The 21,471-nt window shown below is 54.5% G+C and overlaps 1 protein-coding gene across 1 annotated transcript in view; it reads left to right on the forward strand.

Annotated features, from left to right (window-relative positions):
• The window catches only part of LOC102057796 (fibrillin-2), a 109,747-nt gene that overhangs the window by 62,348 nt on the left and 25,928 nt on the right, over window positions 1-21,471 (forward strand). Inside the window, exons 10-26 of the mRNA XM_027801398.2 lie at window positions 4,498-4,650; window positions 5,298-5,495; window positions 6,191-6,334; window positions 8,730-8,849; window positions 10,782-10,907; window positions 11,393-11,515; window positions 12,230-12,505; window positions 12,900-12,953; window positions 14,794-14,919; window positions 15,290-15,415; window positions 16,193-16,312; window positions 17,109-17,246; window positions 17,327-17,377; window positions 18,599-18,724; window positions 19,329-19,556; window positions 19,697-19,822; window positions 20,186-20,314. Coding sequence (XP_027657199.2) covers window positions 4,498-4,650; window positions 5,298-5,495; window positions 6,191-6,334; window positions 8,730-8,849; window positions 10,782-10,907; window positions 11,393-11,515; window positions 12,230-12,505; window positions 12,900-12,953; window positions 14,794-14,919; window positions 15,290-15,415; window positions 16,193-16,312; window positions 17,109-17,246; window positions 17,327-17,377; window positions 18,599-18,724; window positions 19,329-19,556; window positions 19,697-19,822; window positions 20,186-20,314 — 2,364 coding nt within the window. The remainder of the gene's footprint in view (window positions 1-4,497; window positions 4,651-5,297; window positions 5,496-6,190; window positions 6,335-8,729; window positions 8,850-10,781; window positions 10,908-11,392; window positions 11,516-12,229; window positions 12,506-12,899; window positions 12,954-14,793; window positions 14,920-15,289; window positions 15,416-16,192; window positions 16,313-17,108; window positions 17,247-17,326; window positions 17,378-18,598; window positions 18,725-19,328; window positions 19,557-19,696; window positions 19,823-20,185; window positions 20,315-21,471) is intronic.

A 21,471-nucleotide genomic window follows, 5' to 3' on the forward strand; every position in this document is an offset into this window, starting at 1 on the left:
CATAACGGTTTCATTCATTTATGCTTGTAAAAGACAGGCTTAGTGTTTTGCAGGCAGCAGAAGGATCTGCTCCAGCAGTCTGTGAGTTTGAGGGTTTTTTCTTTTTAGTACAATAGGTTGCTTTTCAAGAACAGCTTAAAAGAATAATTTTCAAATGAGAAAAATGCCCTTTCAGATTTCGAGACAAGCACAGGGTATTCCCTTGTTCCTTGCAAGTCAGCACTCCTGCACATTGTTTTCTTTGCTCTTTTCCCCTGACACTGCAGCAAAGCTCTGAGAGATTTGGGTCTTATCTCTTCTGGGGCAACATCGGCAGATTTACTGCCTGAAGTTCCAGGTAGGGCCAGATCTTGCTTGTCATTGCAAAGTCCTGGGCTCAGAGAAGGTCCTGAGGGTGTTACTGAGGACTTCTCCTGCTGGGAGAACGGTTTTTGCCTGCTTTGGTCATTATCCAGGAGAGGAAAGAGCAAGAGGAAAGAGGAAATACGAGGAGATATTTATGAGGGCAAGAAATGACGAAAGGGAAGTAGTGTGAGGGTCACAGGCTCAAAACAGATTGATAAGGAGCTGGGGAGAGCCCCTGAGCAGAGCCCCCCAGCAGCTCCCAAGGCGCTGAGGGGGTGATGCTGCCAAGCAGGGCTCTGTCTGGGCATCTGCAGGGACCAGAGGGTGCAGAACAGCTCCACAGTGGCTCCACGGTGTGAACCGGTGCAGGAGCCCAGCCTGCAAAGCGCGTCATTCCATCTATACGTCTGTAAAGCATTTCCCCCTAGAGAGAATCATGTTTTATCAGGTCATTTCAGGGATGCATTTATAGCTCAGCCTTGTAACCATTGAACTGGAGGGTGAATTTGGAGAAGAGTGGACAGCCAGGGAGGCAGTGAATTTATTATAGCACTTGCCAGCAAAGGAACTGGCATCACTGGTCCGGACTGACTGTCCTCACCACAGTGCGAGGCTCCTGTTTGCACCCTTCTCCCTTGCAAACCAAGCCCCGCTGGACATCTTGGGTGGGAGACCTTTGGCTACAGGCTGCTGTGTTGCAGCTCTCTTCTGTGCTAACAACCCTCAGGTCCTTTGTAGTCAGAGCCAAGTGCCTTTTGCAACCACTGGTTTGTTTGGGTTTGGTCACTGGAGCTCCTTAGTTTCTGTGCGTGACAAGACACAAAGTGAGAGAAATACCCTTTAATGTTCTCCCCTGGGAAGCAGCACCAGGACTTTCTATTCCTCTGTCTCCTTACCCCCCTACCAAAGAAACAAACCAAGTTTTCATCAGGATGAAAACTGCAAAATCCCTTGCAGGTGCGCAACAGGTCTTAGATGCCTTGTGCAGACCGCAGAGAGGGTGCCCCCCCCACCCCCAAAAGGGATGGCAGAGCTCAGCTGTGCCGGGTGGTCACTCAGAGGGTGCAGCTCCTGGTGGGGGGGCTTCTGGGCATCAGGACACACAGCCCAGGGTATCGCAGCCCTGGATGGGCGCAGACTCTGTGGGAGCCCACCAGGAAGCTCCAGCCTGGAGTCATCCCTGTCCCTATATGCTGAGCAATCCAAACTGCACCTCCTGCCCCACAGGACCCACAGCCTCTGAATCGGAGACCTCTGAGGGACCCGTGGCTCCATCCCCCGCTCTGTGCACTGTCTAATTTCATGTGGAATTTTACCTCCTTTCTCGCCTGCCCGCAGCATTATCTGATTGACTGAGGTTATTGTGCAAACCTGTTCCCTTAACAGCTGCAGAGGAAGGCAGAACAAAACGGCGAGGGTTTTGTGCTCCTACCTCCAGCGTGTGGGTGGTCCTGCAGGAGGTCACAGGGGGACTTCAGGGACCCACTGTTCTTTCCATCCACCCCTCTCTGCCCAAGGCAGCTCCAGATGAGTTTTCAATTAGTTCTGACCTTCATTTCTGAGAGAGATTATTGCAAACTGCAGCAAAGACAGCTGAATGTAATAAACATTTGTGCAGATGAATAAAGGCTGGACCGTTCCCTCCATCACACAAACTGCTGTGACCTCCCTCCCTTGTCAAACTTGTCAGCACGTGTCCGGCCATGGGGAAGGAGCCGGTGTTCTCCAAGTCACTCCTTGCCCATTAACTGCCTGGCTGTCACTGTCTCACAGCTTTTGGGACAGCAAACATCCCACAGAAGAACAGAAGGAGATGGCTGGGCTTTGTCCCCTCTAATGCCCAAAGAGTGTATTCCGAGCCACCACCCTCAGATCTAGAAGTTCATTTAAGCTCAGCCCAAAGTCCTCACTTAAGTTCCCATCACGGGTTTGAGGTGCATCTTTTATAGACGGCCCCACTATCCTGCCCTGGCTTCTTTCTGGAGTCAGAGGGGGCTACACGCTGATGCCAAGTGACATCAGCCTGTCACTTTGCTGTGGAAACAGCCCTCTTGTACACTCCTGCATCTGCTGAAACCTGCCAAGACGCGGGCACGGCTTTTGCACTTGTGCCACGTGCCAGGGATCGAGGGCTTGGGATGATCCAAACGCCCATGTGGCTTGTCCTTCCCTGGGAGTAGGAGCTACTCCGGTGTGGCATTCAGTCCCCTCACTCAAGTTCCCTTCCCCCAGCCTGTCTGTCTTTCTGCAAGTCTCTTTGGGGGATAAAGTTTCCTAAAAGGGAGTCATTCCTGCTGAACTCAGAGCTGCAGAATGGTCGGAAGGATGTTATCTGGAGAAAGACCTGCTGGTTTGGTCACCCTGGCTTTAAATGGGGTCACTGTCCCCGGCAAGTCACTGAGCTGTGACTGGAGAAGAAATGTAACCACAGCCCACAGATCAAACGGCTCCATGCAATTAATTTCAATTATATTTCAGGGAAGTGTCAGCCTGCTGGCTAATGTCAGTCTAGAGGCACAAATGACAAATCAGACTAGACTTTCCCCCTCATTAATTTACTTGAGAAACAAGGACGGGAGATGAATGAGTGGAAGATTCCAGGTTTTCCTAGAGGACTTGGTGCCAGACGGAGCCTGCTAGACATGTGAAAGACCCTCAGTCTCCTGGGCCCTGTCCAGAAGCCGCACACACCAGACACGGTGCCAGGCTCGGTGTCTGTGGCTTTGGCCGGGCTTGTGGGCTTCAACCACCACCCAGGGCTCCTTCTCCTCCCAGCGCGGTCCAGGCTGTGGGAACTAACCCAGGACCTGAAACAGGCATCCGCTGGGAATGAGAGCAATCGGGCTGGAGGGACGTGGAATTGGGAGCAGCTCCATTTGCTTAGCGAGAGATGCTGGGACCACTGGGACCTGACAGGGGATGCTGCCTCACGGGAAGCCTGGGACATGGGACACGTGCCATGAAATCTGTTCTGGGAAGGAGAGGCAGGTCCTTGCCAGGCATGAGATGTGCAGGACTGCACCGGACAGGGTGGCCGTGGAAAGGTCCTTGCTTCGGGGATCGCTGGCGCTGGAAGGGTTATACCCGGACCCCCAGCCTGACTGAAGCGGTGTAGGAAGAGGGCGACCACCGTGGTCAGCCAGCTGCGTCTCGCCACAAGGCAGGACAAGGGACGGGATGGTTGTGGCCAAGGCTTCAGCCTAGAGCGGGGGTGGCTGGGGACCCTCAAAATAGCAGGCAGAGACTCGTTTTATCTCAGGGAAATGTTTTTAGTGGCAGAAGTTAGAGGAAAATATATCAGGCTGGGTCCAGGAGCCCAAAAGAGGAGAAGACCCTGCCCTCCACGTGGCCAAGTCCAGGGCCTGTTGTGCTGTTGTACGGGCATGATGGCCAACCCTTGGGCACAGGCGTAACAGAAATAAGCAGGGCAGACACTAACTTCAGAGGAGGAACTTCAAGAATGGACATCTCAGCCCCAGGATGCAGTTTTGTGGAATAATATATTTAGTCCAGAAAAGTTTATCTGTCCCCACTGAGGGGATGGGTCAGGGTGTCCAGTAGTAGAAGTGTCAATGTTTGCGGTGGTCCCCTGCAGACCACCTCCCTGTTCCCTTCCCCTGCTGGTGGGTCCGGGGGGGAGCTTGTCCCCGACATCTCTTGTTTGTGCAGAAGCTGTAGTGAGAGGAGGGAGACACCTGTAAATAATCCCATTTCTGGGAAGGTGAGGAAGCATGGAATGAGGTGGTGGATCTCGTCTGTTTTCTGCTCTGTGGATTCAGCCAGAACCTGCTGGATCAGCTTGTTGCTCCTGCAGGGCAGGGAAGGCAGCTCCCCGTGGTGAATCTGATGGAGAGGGATCGCCCACCTGTTGCCTGTTTCTGGCTCTCGATCAGGCTGCTTCTAATATTTAGGAGCCTAACTGGGAATGTGAGATCTAACACTGGGGAACGAGGCCTGGCCCCACCACCTCAATGTGCTCCAGATGGAGATGCTGGAGAACCTCAAGATCTCGGGGGATGAGGCAGAATGGGGGGTCAGGTTGGGACACTGGATGACCAGAGGAGATGCCATTGGGAGTGGGCACTCAGGACCTGACCACGCGTATGCTGGACATGTTGTGAACGTGTCTCCTTACCTGCTTCCTCCCTGCAGACCAGCGGATCGGGACGTGCTTCTCTGCTCTGATCGGGGGCCGCTGTGCCGGGGACCTTCCTGGCCAGTACACCAAGATGCAGTGCTGCTGTGACTCGGGGCGTTGCTGGGCCATCGGCCAGACTCCAGAGATGTGCCCGGTCCGGGGGTCTGGTAAGTGTGACACAAGGGACCCCCGCCTGCTGCTCGGTCAGCTCACGGCTCTGGTGGCCCTGGTGGTACCCCAGGCTTGGCGTGGAGAATCATCAACGTAACACCCAGGGCAAGGTCGCACGGGGATGCTGGCTCTCCTGCCTGGGTCTCATTTGAAGCTGAGCCAGATGAGCCCAGCCAAGGCAGGAATCCATCCTTTTCCTCCTACCCCTTCAGCTCCCTTTGGCTCCCACCATAATCGAACCTTGGGGCCAAACGAGGGCGAGCGCGGGCAGCAGGAGGCCCTGGGGAGGATACATCCCTCTGCCGCTCCTCTCCCAGCGCCAGCTCTGAGCAGGGCAGAGCTCTGCGGTGTTGGGCACCCCCTGCGCCCTGTCCTTTCCTGCTCAAAGGGAGCCCACGCTGCCAGCTGCCCCACGCACCCTGAGAGGCCGTTGCCCAACCCCTGGCAAGTTGGGTCTCATCATCTGCTCCAGGGATAGGTGTCAACCAGATGGGTGTCACCCATCTGCCCTGTTCCCCTCAGCACCCACCCTCTGCGCCCCCGGCCGGCCCGTCTCCATCCCTCTGCTCCCCACACGCTGGCAGAGGCAGGAGGGGGATTCAGGCCCTCTTGGAAAAGCACTAAGGCAGCTGTTTTGTTTCAGATGAGTACCGCAGGCTTTGCATCGAAGGACTCCCAGTCATGCCAGGGTTCCCTGGGAGCTTTCCAGGAATTCCTGGATTCGGGCCAAATGGTGTTGGGCCGGGACTCAACGGGCCCGGAGGCATCGGACCAAATGGGGCAAATGGACAAGGCGGGATCCCAGGTCTGCCTGGAATGGGCCCAGGAAGTTCAAGCATTGGTAATTAACATTATTTTCTTACTGTGCCGACCCAAACTGGCTGCCTGTCTCAGAATACAGGCAGCGTGTCTGCCTGCTCCTCTGAGCCGTGCGGAGCGCCCGCACTCTTAAACAGCGACAGGGTTTATTTTGACACGGGGGGAGTGGTGGGATGTGACACTAATGCTGTGCAGGACGCTGAGCCCAGAAGCAGATCAAACAGCGTCTGCTGGCAGAGCAAGGGAGCTGAGGCAGGCTCCAGTGCAGAATATCTTTCTAATTACCAAACAGAAATGAAACTTTCACATCACCGCCTCACGCTCTGCCTCCCCAAAACAAAACTGGTTTTCCCACCACTTTGGACACCCCTCTCATGTGCATCCCTGTACAGCTACTTGCTCAGGGCTGCAGCGTGTGCAGATGCACAGGATGTCAATAAATATTGATTCCCGTCTGGTTCCGAGAGGCTGTGCCACCTTGTGTGCATCAGTGGGGCAGGTTCCTGGCCCTGGAGAACGTGTGATGGTGGTAGGGCAGAGACATGCCAGGTGCCGCAGTACCCTGCAGAGATTTCTGAGGCAGCTGGGTTTGTGTCCGCAGCCCCACAGTTGTTCAGGGCCCAGGAGCATCACTGATCTGTCACAGTGTCACCCTGCCTCCTGGGGCGATCAGGGGAGCTGTAATCCCCTACCTGATGCTGCCTCTGTGCTTTCCAGGAACCGCCACCTTGAATCAGACCATTGACATCTGCAAGCATTTCACCAACCTCTGCCTGAACGGACGCTGCATTCCCACCCCATCCAGCTACCGCTGCGAGTGCAACATGGGGTACAAGCAGGATGTGCGCGGAGAGTGCATCGGTGAGTAGGCTCAGCTCCATCTGTGCCCCCTGCCTGCTCCTCACAGCACCTCGAGCCACTGCCCCAGCAGCCCCCATCCCGGTCGAGCTCCCCACGAGAGGCTGGAGGTAGAGGGCTCATGTCAGGCAGTGAGGCAGCGTGATGGGAAGGGTACGTCTGCCCTGCAAGGAACACCCAGGGTGACAGCTCTCCTCTGGCAGCCACAACATTGCCATCGGTGTAGCTTGTCCCAGCCCCGGGGCGGTGTGACAGACCCCGTGGGCAGTTCACACTGTGGGAAGCCCCGTGTAAGCAGCCCCTGGGGAGCACCAGCGACCAGGGAGCAGCAGGAAGGGCAGCGCACTCTGCCAGTTATCGGGCTGCTGCCTGCTCTGCTCACCCCGCAGGCTTGGGCTGCAGCCCTGGAGGTCACCCCAGCTAGCTGGTGGCTGTGCAAGACTGCTCAGAAGCTTGAGGTCTGCAAGGAACTAGAAGGATGGCATCTTTCAAAAGAATTACCATTTTATCAGTAGGTGGGCTATTTTTTCTGAAAACCATAAGGAGACTCTGTCCTGCTGAAAGAAAACGGTGTTCACCCACCGCACTTGCAAAGAACAGCCTTCCTGTGCTGATGTCTCCACCCAAGCAGACCTCCCAAGGGCTGAAATAACTGTCCAGACCTTAGGTTGTATGGACATCCAGCACCTGGAAGTCCCCCTAGCACCTGAAGGCGGTGGTGGATGTCCTAGCTGGAAGTGTGCCCAGCTAGAAGAACCCTTCAAACAAGTAGCTGTGTTATAAGAGGAGCTCAACAGGCAGCACACTGGGAATATGAGTGAGGGATTGATGCCTGGTATCGTGTGCTGTCCCAGGCTGAGTGACAGCCCTGCCTTAAGGCGGTGCGAGGAGGAGGTGAGCCTGAGCTGAACCTTGAGCTGACTGACACAAGTAATTCATTAGATGACGGAAACTGGGCCCTTGTCTCTGCACCAGGGGAAGGAAGCACCTTCCTCTGAAGTGCCCCTATGTAAGATACACAATGCTCTGCGTTTGGAGAGAGAAGAGCCAGAAAAACCAATCAATAAAACCCAGAAAAAGCCAACCATGCAACCTTGATCCAGTCCCCCATGTGCCTTAGAACCAGTGCCACCAGAAAAGCACGTAAAATATTAGTAATTTGAGATTCTTTATTGAGGGGTACCAAAGCACCCAGTTGCCACCCAGCCAATACCTCTAGAGGAGGCTGCTGCCCACCAGGAGCTCACACCTGCAGCATCCCTGAGAGGCCACCAAGACTGGTGAACCCTCCAGGTCATCATCCACTCCTACTGTTCCATATAGGGTCTAATGACACTGTGACAAGGCAACTTAGAACCACCAGAAGAGACTGTATGTCACTGAGAGCAATGTTAAAAGAGTCTGGAGCACACCTCTGTCCTCCCAGAGGGACTGAACAGGCAAATACCTGCCTGGTGCCATGCTCAAGGTTTTGGCTTCTATGATCGTGGATCTACCTTTGAGAAGCCAGGTCTGTCAGGAGCTGATGGAATTCACCTGAGCGACAGAGAAGAGCCAGGGGCTGCTGATGTGTTAGGAACCAACAGGGGAACACCTGTGAAATGCCTGAAAGGAGTTAGGGCATGTTCCTCTGAAAAGGCGAGAGGGTGGGTAGCCCAGCTGAAGTGCCTCCTGCCAGTGCATGCTGCACGGGTAACAGCAGGAGGAGCTGGAAGCTGCTGTGCAGCTAGAAAGCTATGCTGAAATGTGGTGGGACTAATGACCACAGGAGCGTGGCAGCTGGTGGCTGTAAACGGTTCAGAGGGGAAGATACGCTGGAGCACGTGGAAGATGGAGGAGGTTAGAGGCAGCCAGCGTCCCTTCACCGAGGGTGGATTGTGCCTGACTAATCCAGGGGCCTTTGATGATAGTGACCGCCAAGAGCTATGGGTGTCATCTACGTGGACTTCTGTAAGGCCTTTGAAATGGTTCCCCACAACATTTTTACCTATAAATTGGAGTGACATGGGTTTGGTAGGTGGGCTGTTGGATGGATAAGGTATTGGCTAGAGGACTGTGTCCAGAGAGTTCCAGTCAACGGCTCAGTGTCCGGTAACAAGTGGTGTCCCTCAAGGGTCCATACTGGGACCCGTACCGTTTGATATCGTCACCAATGACATACGTAGCAGTGTTAAGCACACCCTCAGCAAGTCTGTGGGTGACACCATGAAGGGTGCAGTTGATTCACTTGAGGGAGGAGGTGCCACCCAGAGGGACCTTGCTGGCTGTGCTCTCGGGATGCTGACCTCTGCAGCTGAAGGGACAGGCTCAGCAGCTCGCAGGAGGCAGCCTTGGTTGCGTGTCCTGGTAGCTCGCTGTGTATAGTGACAACTCACGGTTTAGGCTTTTCTTCTTGCAGATGTGGACGAGTGCTCCAGCAGCCCCTGCGTGCATGGCGACTGCGTGAACACACCTGGCTCCTACCACTGCAAGTGCCACGAAGGCTTCCAGAGCACCCCCACAAAGCAGGCTTGCATCGGTAAGTGCTTTCTGTCTCTCCTTTTGGGAGGACACAGCCTGCTGCAGGAGTGCCAGCAGGGTTAGCAGGGACCCAGGTACCAACGGTTGTACAGGGGGAACAGTGTGAGGCATCGCCAGGAGCAGCCACCCTCCCAGCCAGCTGCGACAGGACTTCGGAACAGCGTGTCGAGCTGCCGGCAGTGTCCTGAGAACTGTCTAGGAATTCCCTCTACTTCTGTCTACCCTAAAATTGGCTAGTGGCAATCAAGGAAATTACAGAGTCCTTTTCAAGAGCAGAGCTCTATTTAAAGGTGACGAGATTTTGTTCTGACAGAAGACAGGATTTTGCGGGATGTTTGTGCCAGTGTAGTGATTTCTGGCAGAGCTGCTCTGTCTGTGTCCCGCAGCAAGACGGTGCTCTAGGTGAGGGACTGCTAGGAAAGACGGCTGGGAGGGCAATGTCCCTGTGAACAAGACACAAAGAACATTTCTCTGTCAGTGCCTGACCTTTGCTGTTGGGGTTTTTTTATTATTATTATTTTCCTGTCCAGTGGCTTCTGATGAAGGGGTTTCCAAAGGACCCTCCTATTGCCTGACAACGTAAAAGGCTTTCCTAATTTCCAAACTAAATCTTTTAAGCAGAATTCTTCTTGTGGTTCTCTTTCTGGCTGTGAAAACTGGCTCACTGCTGTCTCCAGGGGAGGTTTAGGCTGGATATTAGGAAAAATTTCCTCACCAAAAGGATTGTCAAGCACTGGAACAGGCTGCCCAGGGAGGTGGTTGAGTCACCATCCCTGGAGGCATTTAAAAGATGTGTAGATGTGGTGCTTGGGGACACAGTTTAGTGGTGGCCTTGGCAGCGCTGGGTTCATGGTTGGACTTGATGATCTTAAAGGTCTTTTCTAAACCTAAATGATTCTATGGTTCTATAATTTTTTTACATGTTAGGAAACTGCAACTTGTAACCGCCCTGTCATCTCCCTTCTAGACTAAACAAATGCAAGTCTCTCAGCCTCCTCTCCTTGATAATGACTCAAAGCTTCTCATTGTCCTTGGTTTTATCTTCTCAGCTTCCTCCATTTTGCCTTTATCTTTTTGAATGTGTGGTGCCAAAATCGAGTGTCATTCTTCAGCTGTGACCTCTCTAGCTGCCAGGACAAAAAACTGTCCCATGGGGCTTACACACAACTTTTGTGTTGACATAGCCTCAGGGCAGGTTTCCTTCTGTGGTTCTGACCTTTTTCAGCCAGGCTGCTCTCAAGATAACTTCTCCACGTTAGGAGAAGTCTACAAAGTGTCTGGATTGTCCGTTGCTGCTGGGACCAGGCTATTGGTTTTCTGTAATTTGCCCATAAAAGAGCTCACACTGTCTTCCCCAGCTCTCGACAAAGGGTCAGGAATAGCCCCCTGCATGAGACAGTCTCTTCCTTTCACCTTCACCCAGCAGCATTCAGTTGTCTCCCAGAGCACATGGGCATCGTCTTCTTGATGTGCTGCACAGCACCTCCCCTGCTGCCGTACCTCAGTCACGTCGTACCCCAGCTTCTGCCCTGGAATTCCTTTTGCTGAGGAACGGGGAGCACATCTCTGTGGCAGGCCTGACTCCTTGGCTCTTGGTCCGACGGCTTTTGCTGTCTGCCATGGACTTGAACAGCCTGAGGATAATTGCAGTTGCAAAGTGCTCCCTGGGGCAGGAGGTTGACAAAGACAACATGGAGGGTCTGAGATCCCATACCTCGTAAATGTCACGCCTCTTCCAGAAAGCTTTGTCCACATCTTTTCCATCTCCTGTAGTTGGTACAGAGGGGAACAGTGTGATCCTGGAGCAGGGCATGCTCTGAGTGTCTGAGAGCACTGACCTGGTTTTCTCATGCAGCATATTAAGCTGAAACTGCTTAAATTGCTTCCCACTCCACCTGCTGCTACTTTCTTGTGTTTATTTCCCTGCCAGATATTGATGAGTGCATCATGAATGGAGTGATGTGTAGGAACGGCCGCTGTGTCAACACTGATGGCAGCTTCCAGTGTATCTGCAACGCTGGCTTTGAAATCACCCCTGATGGCAAGAACTGTGTTGGTAAGGAATTCCCTGATGTGCCTTGGGGAGGCTGGGGCTGAGCCGGGACAATGTCCTCCCTGGGGATTTGTGGTTGCTTTAATCTGTGCTAGACTCCCTTCATTTCTAGGGCAGAGCGCATCTTAAAATGAGAGGACTGAAATAGGAAGGTGTTTTTATAAGGATGCTAGCGCTCCTGGAGTGCTCCTGTAGGTTTTTGGTCCCGAGCACAAGCAGAGCTGGGTCTGGAAGCAGGGTATTCTCCAGCAGCCAGTGCCTGAGCCCTCCTGCGAGCTGCACCAGCTGATGAGGGTATCAACAGCAGAAGGGATGCTCCAGGACAGCTCTCAAGAGGAGAAGCAGTGGGAACTCTGCTTTGAGGATTAGCACCCCTGCCATATAAGAAGCAATTTGACCATAAGATACGAGACAGAAAGTTTTTGAGCACAGGGGAGTCTTGCTGCAGCCCTCGGGCTCAGCTCCTGTTTTCTGTTTGTCCTCCACAGATCATGATGAATGTGCCACGACCAACATGTGCCTCAACGGGATGTGTATCAATGAGGATGGCAGCTTCAAATGTATCTGCAAGCCTGGTTTTGTGCTGGCTCCCAACGGGCGGTACTGTGTCGGTGCGTGCGTCCCCAGACTTGGTCTCTGCCCTCATCCCAGCCTGCTGTCCATGTTCCTGGGGACTTGTGATGTGTCTGAGGCCAAGGGGAGCTGAGAAAAACCAAGGCTGCTGCCAGGCATCTCCTGCTCTGCCACCAGAAATAACCCCTTCAGCAGAATGGGCACAAGGGAAGATGTTCTTGCACCTCCGCTACTTCAGCACAAATTGGAGCTTAAATGCCCTTTCTGAAGGAGGTTAAGCAGGGCTGTGAAGCTCCGTATGGCCAACGTGAGCTGGCAGCAGTCATCTCCACAGCTTCCCCACCTCTACAGCACATTCCACTATGGCTTGTGTGCCACCTCCCAAAGCCAGGAAGGTTGGGACGTGAAGGCAGAGTGACAGAAGGAGGAGGAGGGGGACATTGCATTTCCATGGTGTGCTGCTGTGACATGGGGTGGGTTCTGTGGGTCACTGCCCCACTAACAGAGCAGAGACCAGACCCTGCTACTCTGAGAAGGGGCTGGATCTCAGGAGACTGAAGAAGCCCAGATCCCTGTTCCTTCTCTTGAACCACCAGGGGCAGCCAGCAGAGCACACAGGGGCTTGATGCTCTAAACCACATCACTGGCTCTCTCTTAGTCTCCAAGTCCCCCTGCAAGGTAGCCTGAAGCCCCTGCCCGTGTGCCCTTCTGCCTGTGGGTATGTAACAGCCAGTTTGTGCTTCTTCTTTCAGACATCGACGAGTGCGAGACACCAGGAATCTGTATGAACGGCTGGTGCATTAACACAGAGGGCTCCTTCCGCTGCGAGTGCCTGGGGGGGCTGGCTATCGGGGTGGATGGGCGAGTCTGTGTGGACACCCACATGCGCAGCACCTGTTACGGAGGCATTAAAAAGGGCACGTGTGCTCGTCCCTTTCCTGGAGCAGTCACCAAGTCTGAGTGCTGCTGTGCTAACCCAGACCATGGCTTCGGAGAGCCCTGCCAGCCCTGTCCGGCCAAAAACTCTGGTGAGCTCCTCTTCCATCCGAGTTGGCAAAAAACCTCAGGAAGGTGCTCAGAGACATCCTGGGTCCCTGACAGGTTCCTGAGGTGGCCTAGGCAGCTTGGTGGTGACATGGGAAAGCCATAAGCAGGGGGAAAGGCATGCCATGCAGTCAGCAAATTTCGGTTGGATCCACAAATCTGATGCTGATCTCATTACAGGGATTCTCACAGTGCTGGACTACTAACTGCGAGTATCAGCTCTAAAATACATGTTGCATAAATATAAACAGACACCGCTTGGAAGCCTGCAGATGGCATTCTAACAGACAGACAATAAATCCAGCATTACCCAGTATTAATGTCACCGTGCGTGAACTGTTTAGAAAAGCTAATGGCTCTGTTGTGCTTTTTACACAGCTGAATTCCAGGCACTCTGCAGCAGCGGCATCGGAATAACAGCTGATGGCAGAGGTACGTGCATCCCGTGGACCAGATTCCAGACAGGCACATCTAATGTCACTCTCAGCTCTTTCAGCTGCTTTTGCTGGAGCGTGCGTGCATCCGTGTGACTGTAGGAGCGTGTGCCGTGAGAGACTTGGCGCTGCGGAGGGTGTGCTGGAGCGCCAGCACATCACGCCCGTGGATGTGAGAGCTGTTTGTGAGCAAGCAGAGGGCAGCTCGGGTGGGTGGAAGTGCACGCAGGAGCCTGTCTCTGTGCTAGTGAGTGTCTGTGGGTGGGATGGGAGCTTGGGCGCAGGGGGAGAGGGGCGCTGCGTGTCTCTTCTCCTCCCTAAAGCCCCACATTGAGCAAGCATCCCTGAGGGCTGTGTGTTGAATCTAGTGGTTGATTCCTGGCGCCCTGTGGGAGCTGCATTTCTGGGGATGCACACCCAGGGTTTGGCTTTACTCCCTGCTTTGATGGGAATGAAGAGCGTGACCAGTTGCGTCCTCTCGCTTGTTTCCTCCTCTGCCCTCCAGCTCCTCGGCTGCCGGAGAAGAGACTTCGGGGTCTCCCAGGGGAGGGAGGTGATGAGCGTGTGCTGGGGTGTGTTCCCAGGGGGCTGTGCTGAGGGAGGCAGCTGTGCCGGAGGTCAGGCAGGCGGCTGCGCTGCCAGCCCTGGGCAGTGCTCGGATCAGCAGGAAGAGCACAGAGCAGCCAGATAGCTCCGGCCTTTCAAAACTTTCCAAATGGGAACGAGCCAGAGGCAAAACCCTGGTGGCTTCTTGGGCTTCCTTCCAGGGCATGGTGTCTTGGCCGAAGGCAGTCTCAGGCTAATGATAAGATGCTTTCTAGCAAGAAGCTGAAGTTAGACATGCTCTGGTCAGCCCATTGCTGCCCGCAGCCAGGACTCTATGCACTCGGTGCTCTCCAGGTTTGCATTTCCCTGGGGATGTAACAGCTCCAACTGCACAGAGACAAAGGCCAGCAGTGTCTGGGAAGCCCTGGGCTGGGCTGCTTGCCACCTGGCACTATGGCACCGGGAGCACACTGCTGTGCAAACACAAACCTGCCCTGTTGTGGGGGGAAGCTGGTTCTTGCCAGGGTAAAACCTCTTTGCCTGGGCACTTTACTCCAAAAAGGCAGTGAGATGATGCTGATGCAGAGGAAGAGGTGCTGCCCACCCAGCTGCCGCCCTTCTGGGTTACTCTCTGCATGCACAGCGTGCTTGGTGTTGTTGGCAGGGGCTGGCTCTCCCTGCCAGATGCCCTGCAGACCTGAGCCCAACTACCACGCGCTTGAGCAGCAGAGGCTGTGGTACCCACCACACCTTGCTGCAGAACTGTCCACAAATCTCTGAGCTTGGGGCAGATTTGTCCAAGGCACTCTGCAAGTCTTTGAAGCTGAGGTTTTGACACCCTGCAGGACTTGGCCCCTGTCCCTCACCCAAACATAACACTCCTCTCTGTCCCTGCCCTACCACCACCATACATTCTCCAGGGCCAGGAACCAGGCAGAGGCTACGGGTCCTCACTTCCCTCTTTCCAAGCTGCTTTCAGATGGTTCTTTGTCAGCAATAGGGAAAGGAAATTTACTTTGGCCCCATCCAACCTGGCAGTTGTGTGGCCAAGGAGTCTGTGCAAGCTCTCAGCCTGGGGGCTGTGGATGGGCTAGGAGATACAGGGATTTTGCCATGGGAAGAGCTTTGCTGTGACCATCTAGCCATGGCCGTGACCCTCTGCCAGCCCAGCTGCTTCTGCAGAGGGTACCCCAGCTGGCTGTGGACACCAAGGAGCAATGAAGAATCAGGGAGTGGAAGTTTTCTGTATTTGTGTTTACTGTGGTCCATCTGATTTTAATTTCTCTATGCAGACATCAATGAATGTGCCCTCAACCCAGACATCTGCCCCAACGGCATGTGCGAGAACCTGCGTGGGAGCTACCGCTGTATCTGCAACCTGGGCTACGAGTCAGATCCCACGGGCAAGAACTGTGTGGGTGAGTCCAGGGCAGCTCAGGCTCCGTGGGGGGCACGGGGAGCTCAGTGCTGGTGGGAAGGGGATGGCATGTATGCACCCTGTGAGGCTGGGAGCCAGATGCAGACCTCCAGCTGCAGAGGAGCCTGAGGTGGTACAGCAGCTGATGCCCTCAAGCGCTGTCCTCATTGAGAGCTGCCTGGTCCGTGTGGAAGAGCATGAGATGCTGTGTGAGAAACCACGCGTACATGATTGAGCATATTCTCCATGTTGTATCACTTTGAGGATGGTGCTGTGTTTCTGTGCCTCTTGGGCTGCCAGAGCTCTGTAGGGCAGAGCAGGAGGGTGGATGCTGGTGCTGGAGCTCAGCACCCCCGTCTCTCTGCCCACAGACGTCGATGAATGCACTGTCAATCGTTTGCTGTGTGACAACGGACTGTGCCGCAACACACCGGGCAGCTACACCTGCACCTGCCCCAAGGGCTTTGTCTTCAGGACGGAGACGGACACCTGTGAAGGTAACGTGAACATGAAGGCAACAGAGAGCATCTTCACAAGCTGTGAAGAACTACGGCCTGAGGTCCTGCCTGAGAGGGAGCTCAAGGTCTAGCGTGTCCTTGGTTCCCTTTAGACTGCAGTGGTTTGAACTGGAGCAGGTCCAGGCTTTGGGTTTGTGGGTTGTTTTTTTTTCCTAGGGGGAAATTTCACACTTCATTCAAAGTAGTGGACATCCAAACCCAGAACATCTGGGCTTTTCGGTGACTAAAAACCAAAACAATTTCCTCTAGGCCCCCAAAATTTTAGCTAAAAGCTAACCAAAATTGCAAGTTTTGGGCATTTGATTGAAAGCTTAGTTTGGACTGAGGGAAATTGTTTCCTGACCACAAATTCCTCAAACATTTGAGAACTAGCACTTTGCACGTGAATGTTTAGAGAAAAAAAATCTGATTTTCTATAAAGAAGGTGGAAAATGGCAAATGCTACATAGCCTCACACCTGGTTCAGATGGGTACACCAAGGCCATATTCAGCACTGTGGCTGCTCCCATCCTAGCCAGGAGCAGCCCTGAGCAAGTGAGTCCATCGTTCCCCAGGAGCTGCAGCAACCACCCTCTGTCCATCCAGTCCCTCGATCCTGGAGAAGCTCACTAATTTCATGGTGTCTGCCGTCAGTGCCCACCCCCTTGATGAAAAACATTTTTCTTCGTGTTCTTTTCTCTTCATCTCCAGTCTGCGGCCCAGAGAACTGGGTCCATGGCAGCACTCACCGCACTGACAGTCCCTTTCTTCCCACAGATATCAATGAGTGCACCTCTAACCCTTGTGTGAACGGCGTCTGCAGGAACAATGCTGGCTCCTTTGCTTGCGAGTGCTCCCCAGGCAGCAAGCTGGACCCCAGTGGTACCATCTGTGTGGGTAAGGATGCGACCTTCTACAGTCAGCTCTGGGACAGCATCTAACATAAGCAGTGCCCACCATCACCCCTTTGCTGTTCATCTGAAGCAAGTCCCGTATTTCTGGCTGAGGGATGGGTATCCTTTGACACACCTCTTTCCCACCTAGCGTTTCCTTGGTTGTTGGTAACAATTAACATCTCTCGTGCATCCAGGGAACCTGAAAAGCTGCAGTCTCGGGTTCAGTGCTCTGAGCGGTGTCTGGCAGACATGGAAATCCCCAGCTGCGCTGCAGCAAGGCAAAGCACAGAGATGGGGTCCCAGGGGATCCTGCAGGGCATCGGGATGGTGGGTTCTCACTCACCAGATGCGTTTGTAGTGTGCTGACATTAAGGCACATCAAGATGAGGTAGATCCTTATCAGGGTGATGAGAAGGTACCCGCTTCCCGCTCCTAGATGGTCAGGCCTTGTAAAAGCATCACAGGGGCAGCTGGGGAGAAAGGACTATTTTTGCTCAGAAGAGGAGCAAGCTGGGACTAGGAAAGGGGCAGGACACAGAACTGATGCAGTAACAATTGAATCAGAGAGGCTAGAAATGCGGCTGCGCAGCAGTGGGACAGGGCTCTGGGGCCCCACACGGCTGGTGTCTGTGTTGCAAACTGCTTCCACAACCTAAAAGATGCCAGAGAGCAACAGTCACGCTGCTGCTCGGGGACAGTTTCTCCTAGCTGCTTCTTGTGGCAGCCTGGTGTCCCCAAGGCTGGGAACCTCTGTCGAGGAGCAGCTCTTCGCTCACGCCTCGCCTTTGCTCCTACAGACAGCATGAAAGGGACGTGCTGGCTGAACATCCAGGATGGGCGGTGCGAGGTGAACATCAACGGGGCCACGCTGAAGTCGGAGTGCTGTGCCACACTGGGGGCAGCGTGGGGCAGCCCCTGTGAGCGCTGCGAGATCGGTGAGGCTCTGCGTGGCACTGGGGTGGGGAGGGCAGGAGGCAGCCCCTTGCCTTGCTGACGTTCCTCTGTTTTCTCGCAGATACTGCCTGTCCCCGGGGATACGCTAGGATGAAGGGGGTCACGTGTGAAGGTAAAGTGCTGCAGGAAGCAGAAGGCTTTCTTTATTGGGAACATGGTCATTGTTTATTTGTTGCTATCCTGCATCTTTGAGTCTGATGGGGGCTCTGTGCTTTCTGGCCCTTAGCTGGGCTCTCTCCAGTACATCCATCTCTCTGTTGCACCAGGCACAGTCTACTCCAGCTATGGCCTCACCGGTGCTGAGCAGAGGGGATCATCTCCCTCGACCTGCTGGCAGCACTCCTAACGCAGCCCAGGATCCCATTAGCTTTCTTTGCAGCAAGAGCACATTGCTGTTCAACATCATGTTCAACTTGGTGTCTGCCTGGACCCCCAGGTCCTTTCCTGCCAGGCTGCTTTCCAGCTGGGTGACCCCCAGCACGTATTGGTGCATGGGGTTGGTCCTCCCCAGGTGCAGGACTTGGCAGTTCTCCTTGTTGAACTGAGGAAGTTCCTGGCAGCCCACTTCTCCAGCCTGCCAAGGTCCCACTGGATGGCAGCATGACCTTCTGGTGTATCAGCCACTCCTCCCTGTCTTGTATCCTCAGCAAACTCGCTGACGATACAATTTACCCCCTCATCCAGATAATTAATGAAGATGTTAAACAGAATCAGACCCACTATTGACCCCTGGGGTACACTGCTAGCTGCTGGCCTCCAGCTAGACTTTGTGGCACTGAGCACCACTCTCCGGGCCCAGCCATTCAGCCAATTTTCAGCCTACCTCACTGTCTGCTGCACCAGTGCACACACCAGCAGCTTGTCTACGAGAATCTTATGAGAGATGGTGCCAGACACCCCACTGAGGGCTAGGCAGACACTCTCTGCCGCTCTCCCCTCTCCTACCAGGCCAGTCATTTCATCACAGGATTTTATCAAGCCTATCAGTGATGACTTCCCGGTGGCCAACCCACGATGGCTGCTGCTGGTGGTTTTCTTGTCATTCACGTGCATGGAAATGGGTTTCCAGGTTTAGCTGTTCCATCCCAGGACCCGTGTTTGAGAGCCCTGGTGCCTCCCCGTCAGTGCTGTGCCAGCTAAGGTTGCGTGCGACAGGATCCCCCTGCCTGCCTGGCTCTGACCAGGCTTTGTGATCACCCCTCTTGCAAAAGGTGGGGGGGTAGTTTGGTGGGCAGCACTGGGCTCCATCTGCCTCTTCCAGGAGCCCCCCAGGGCCGTGCTGGGCTTGTCTGTGTGCCGCTCTCATGCTGCTTTCTTGCTTTTGTGCCAACAGATGTGAATGAGTGTGAGGTCTTCCCTGGCGTTTGCCCGAATGGACGCTGTGTGAACACGGCTGGCTCCTTTCGGTGCGAGTGTCCGGAAGGGCTGACCCTTGATGGCACTGCTAGGACATGTGTGGGTAAGGACACCTCATCTCACCCCCATCTCAGCCCCTGCTCAGCCCTTTCTGCAGAGGTCCAACACCCCCTACCCATCACGTGCAGCAGTCTTGGGAGCTGAGTGATGGGATGTCATACGTGGTCAGGGCTGCCAGACCTAGCAGCCGAGCCAAGGCAAGGCCACCACTTAATAAAAACATACCCTAATCCCTGGGGCCAGCCAGCAATGCAATTGTTCTCCTTGGGGAGATGTCAAGGGTAGCCCGGTAGATAACCAAGGTGGTTAGTGCCACGGGCCAGCAGCCCTCAAACAACTCCTGACTGCTTTCTGGGCACACAGTGACAAACCTCTGCCCTTCATAGGGGCATCTGCACTACTAACCATGCTGTGGAGGGTGCATTCTCCGGCCTTTTGCCAGCAGTCACAGGCTGGCCATGTCCCATGCTATTAAATCTTTCCTAGCGTCCCAAAAAATTTGGCCCTATCCAAATGGGCCATGCCTGGGCATTTTTGGAGGATACCCTCAGCCAAAGCCTGGCCAACTCTGTCACAGAAAATGATCTCTCTGGTTTTACTGGAGGTTAGGTGCTGCAAGCAAGGGCTCAGCTCTGCTCTCTCACCAGATGTGCGTGTGGAACAGTGCTACATGAAGTGGGATGAGGATGAGTGTACGGAGCCTTTGCCAGGCAAATACCGGATCGACATGTGCTGCTGCTCTGTGGGCTCAGCCTGGGGCATCGACTGTGAAGAATGTCCCAAGGTCGGCTCCAGCGAGTACAAGGCCATCTGCCCGAGGGGACCCGGCTTTGCCAACCGAGGAGATGTGCTTTCAGGAAGGCCCTTCTACAAAGGTGAGAAGAAAGAGGGGAGCTGCTGGTCATGGGCTGTGCTCAGCCTGTCTCTGCTACAGCCCCAGGAACCTGCCCTGGGACTCTAGGTTCACCGCAGACATCCCCTCCCTGAAACACTGCTGTTCTGCCTTCACCCACAGATGTGAATGAATGTAAGGTCTTCTCTGGTCTGTGCACTCACGGGACCTGTCGAAACACCATTGGCAGCTTCAGGTGTATCTGTGGCAACGGCTTTGCTTTGGATGCTGAGGAAAGGAACTGCACAGGTAAGGGAAGAGTAGCCCCACCCCAGACCACTTTTGCCCATCTTGCTGCCTTGCCTGCCTTGTGGGATGCTCAGCATGATGGTGGTACCCAGAAGAGTCATGGCAGTTATCTTAGGGACATGGTGAGAAGCCAAGGGCAGGACCATGAGCTCCTCCTGCTCATGGGATGAAGGATCAATCCTGTACCGGAGAGAAAGCTTAACTGCTGCCTCTCCCTTCAGGAAGAGGAGTTCCTTGGTCTGCTGGGTCAGACTTGCCGGTCCTTGTTCACTGAACGTGGTGTGCAGTGCAGGCAGCCCAGTGCTGGCTGTAGTGGTGCCTGTAGCCTGTTCTGCCTCCACTAGCTGGTCTTCATCCCCACAGACATCGACGAGTGCCGCATCTCACCAGACCTGTGTGGCCACGGCACCTGTGTCAACACGCCAGGCAGCTTCGAGTGTGAGTGCTTCGAAGGCTATGAGAGTGGCTTCATGATGATGAAGAACTGCATGGGTAAGGGCTCGTCACCGGCACAGGGCAGTGCCCTGACTCTTTTGCAACAGGGAAGAAAGTAGTTGATGCCAGATCTGACAAAGGGTTTCGTGCCATGCTGCTCTCTGGGCGTCTGGCCGTCCAGCTACCTGTCTGTCTGTCTCTCTGTCTCCTGGTATCAAGCCAAATCTCTTCTTTGCCCTCTGGGGGAGCTGGGGGAGTTCCTGGGCTGCAGAGAGCCCTGGCAGCCTCCACTCTCCACAGCATAGTGAGTGTTCTACCTTGCTTTGCTTGCAAAGGCAGAGCTGGGCTAAGGGCAGCACGCGCAGGGAGAAGGATGCTGTCAGTGTAGCTGAGTGCACCATTGATGTAACCCTGGGAGGAGAGCAAAGCACAGGCAAAGGGACGTCAAGGGTTTGTGGGACACAGCACAGGCTGTCCAAGCTGGAGGATATAAAGGGAGAGGCTACGTCCCCAGCAAGGCTCAGCTTGAGCCCCAGACCCCTGCAGAGATGGAGGGCAAAGAGGCAGAGCTGTAGGCTCTGCCCTGCTGTGTGGATGCTCTCCCTTACATGGGCCAACAGCCCATCAGTGAGGGGCCCCATTCTGTCTCTGCTGGCAGTGCCCAGGGCTCTGTGCCGTGCAGAGCGAGGGCAGACCATGTAAAGGTTGCCAGGCTTGGGGCCAAAACAGGAGCCTTCCCTCAGGAGGGCTGATGGGCTCGTAGACTGGTGGTGCTCCAAGAGCTCATGGCGCGGGGGGGGGCTGGCAGCCCGGGGGTGAGTGCCAGGCCCTGGGAGCATCCTGGGTCTTCCTGCCATGGCACTCATGAGACATGGCTGGTCCTGCCCTGCCACCTCCTGGCCACCTCAGCTGTGGAGCCCACAGGGGAGCTGACGGGGGGTGGGGGGAGCCCATAGGGCCACCAAACAGCTTTTCTCAAGTTCTTTCCCATCCCTTTCCTGCCTGCTGCATCCAAAGGACATTTCCCTGCAACCTCACTGCAATGTTGCCTTCCCTTTTTTTTTTTTTTTAAAAAAAAAAAGGCTAAGCCCTTGTATTTCCTTTTTCATCTTGTACAACATTCATTCTTCCTTTTATACTCTCCCTTCCCTTGGACCTTCCCTTGCACCAAACCCTGGCCACTAACCTCTCCTCTTGTTTCAGCCACCAGGAGC

This window comes from Falco cherrug, chromosome 4, assembly GCF_023634085.1.
Source record: "Falco cherrug isolate bFalChe1 chromosome 4, bFalChe1.pri, whole genome shotgun sequence".
NCBI lineage: Eukaryota > Metazoa > Chordata > Aves > Falconiformes > Falconidae > Falco > Falco cherrug.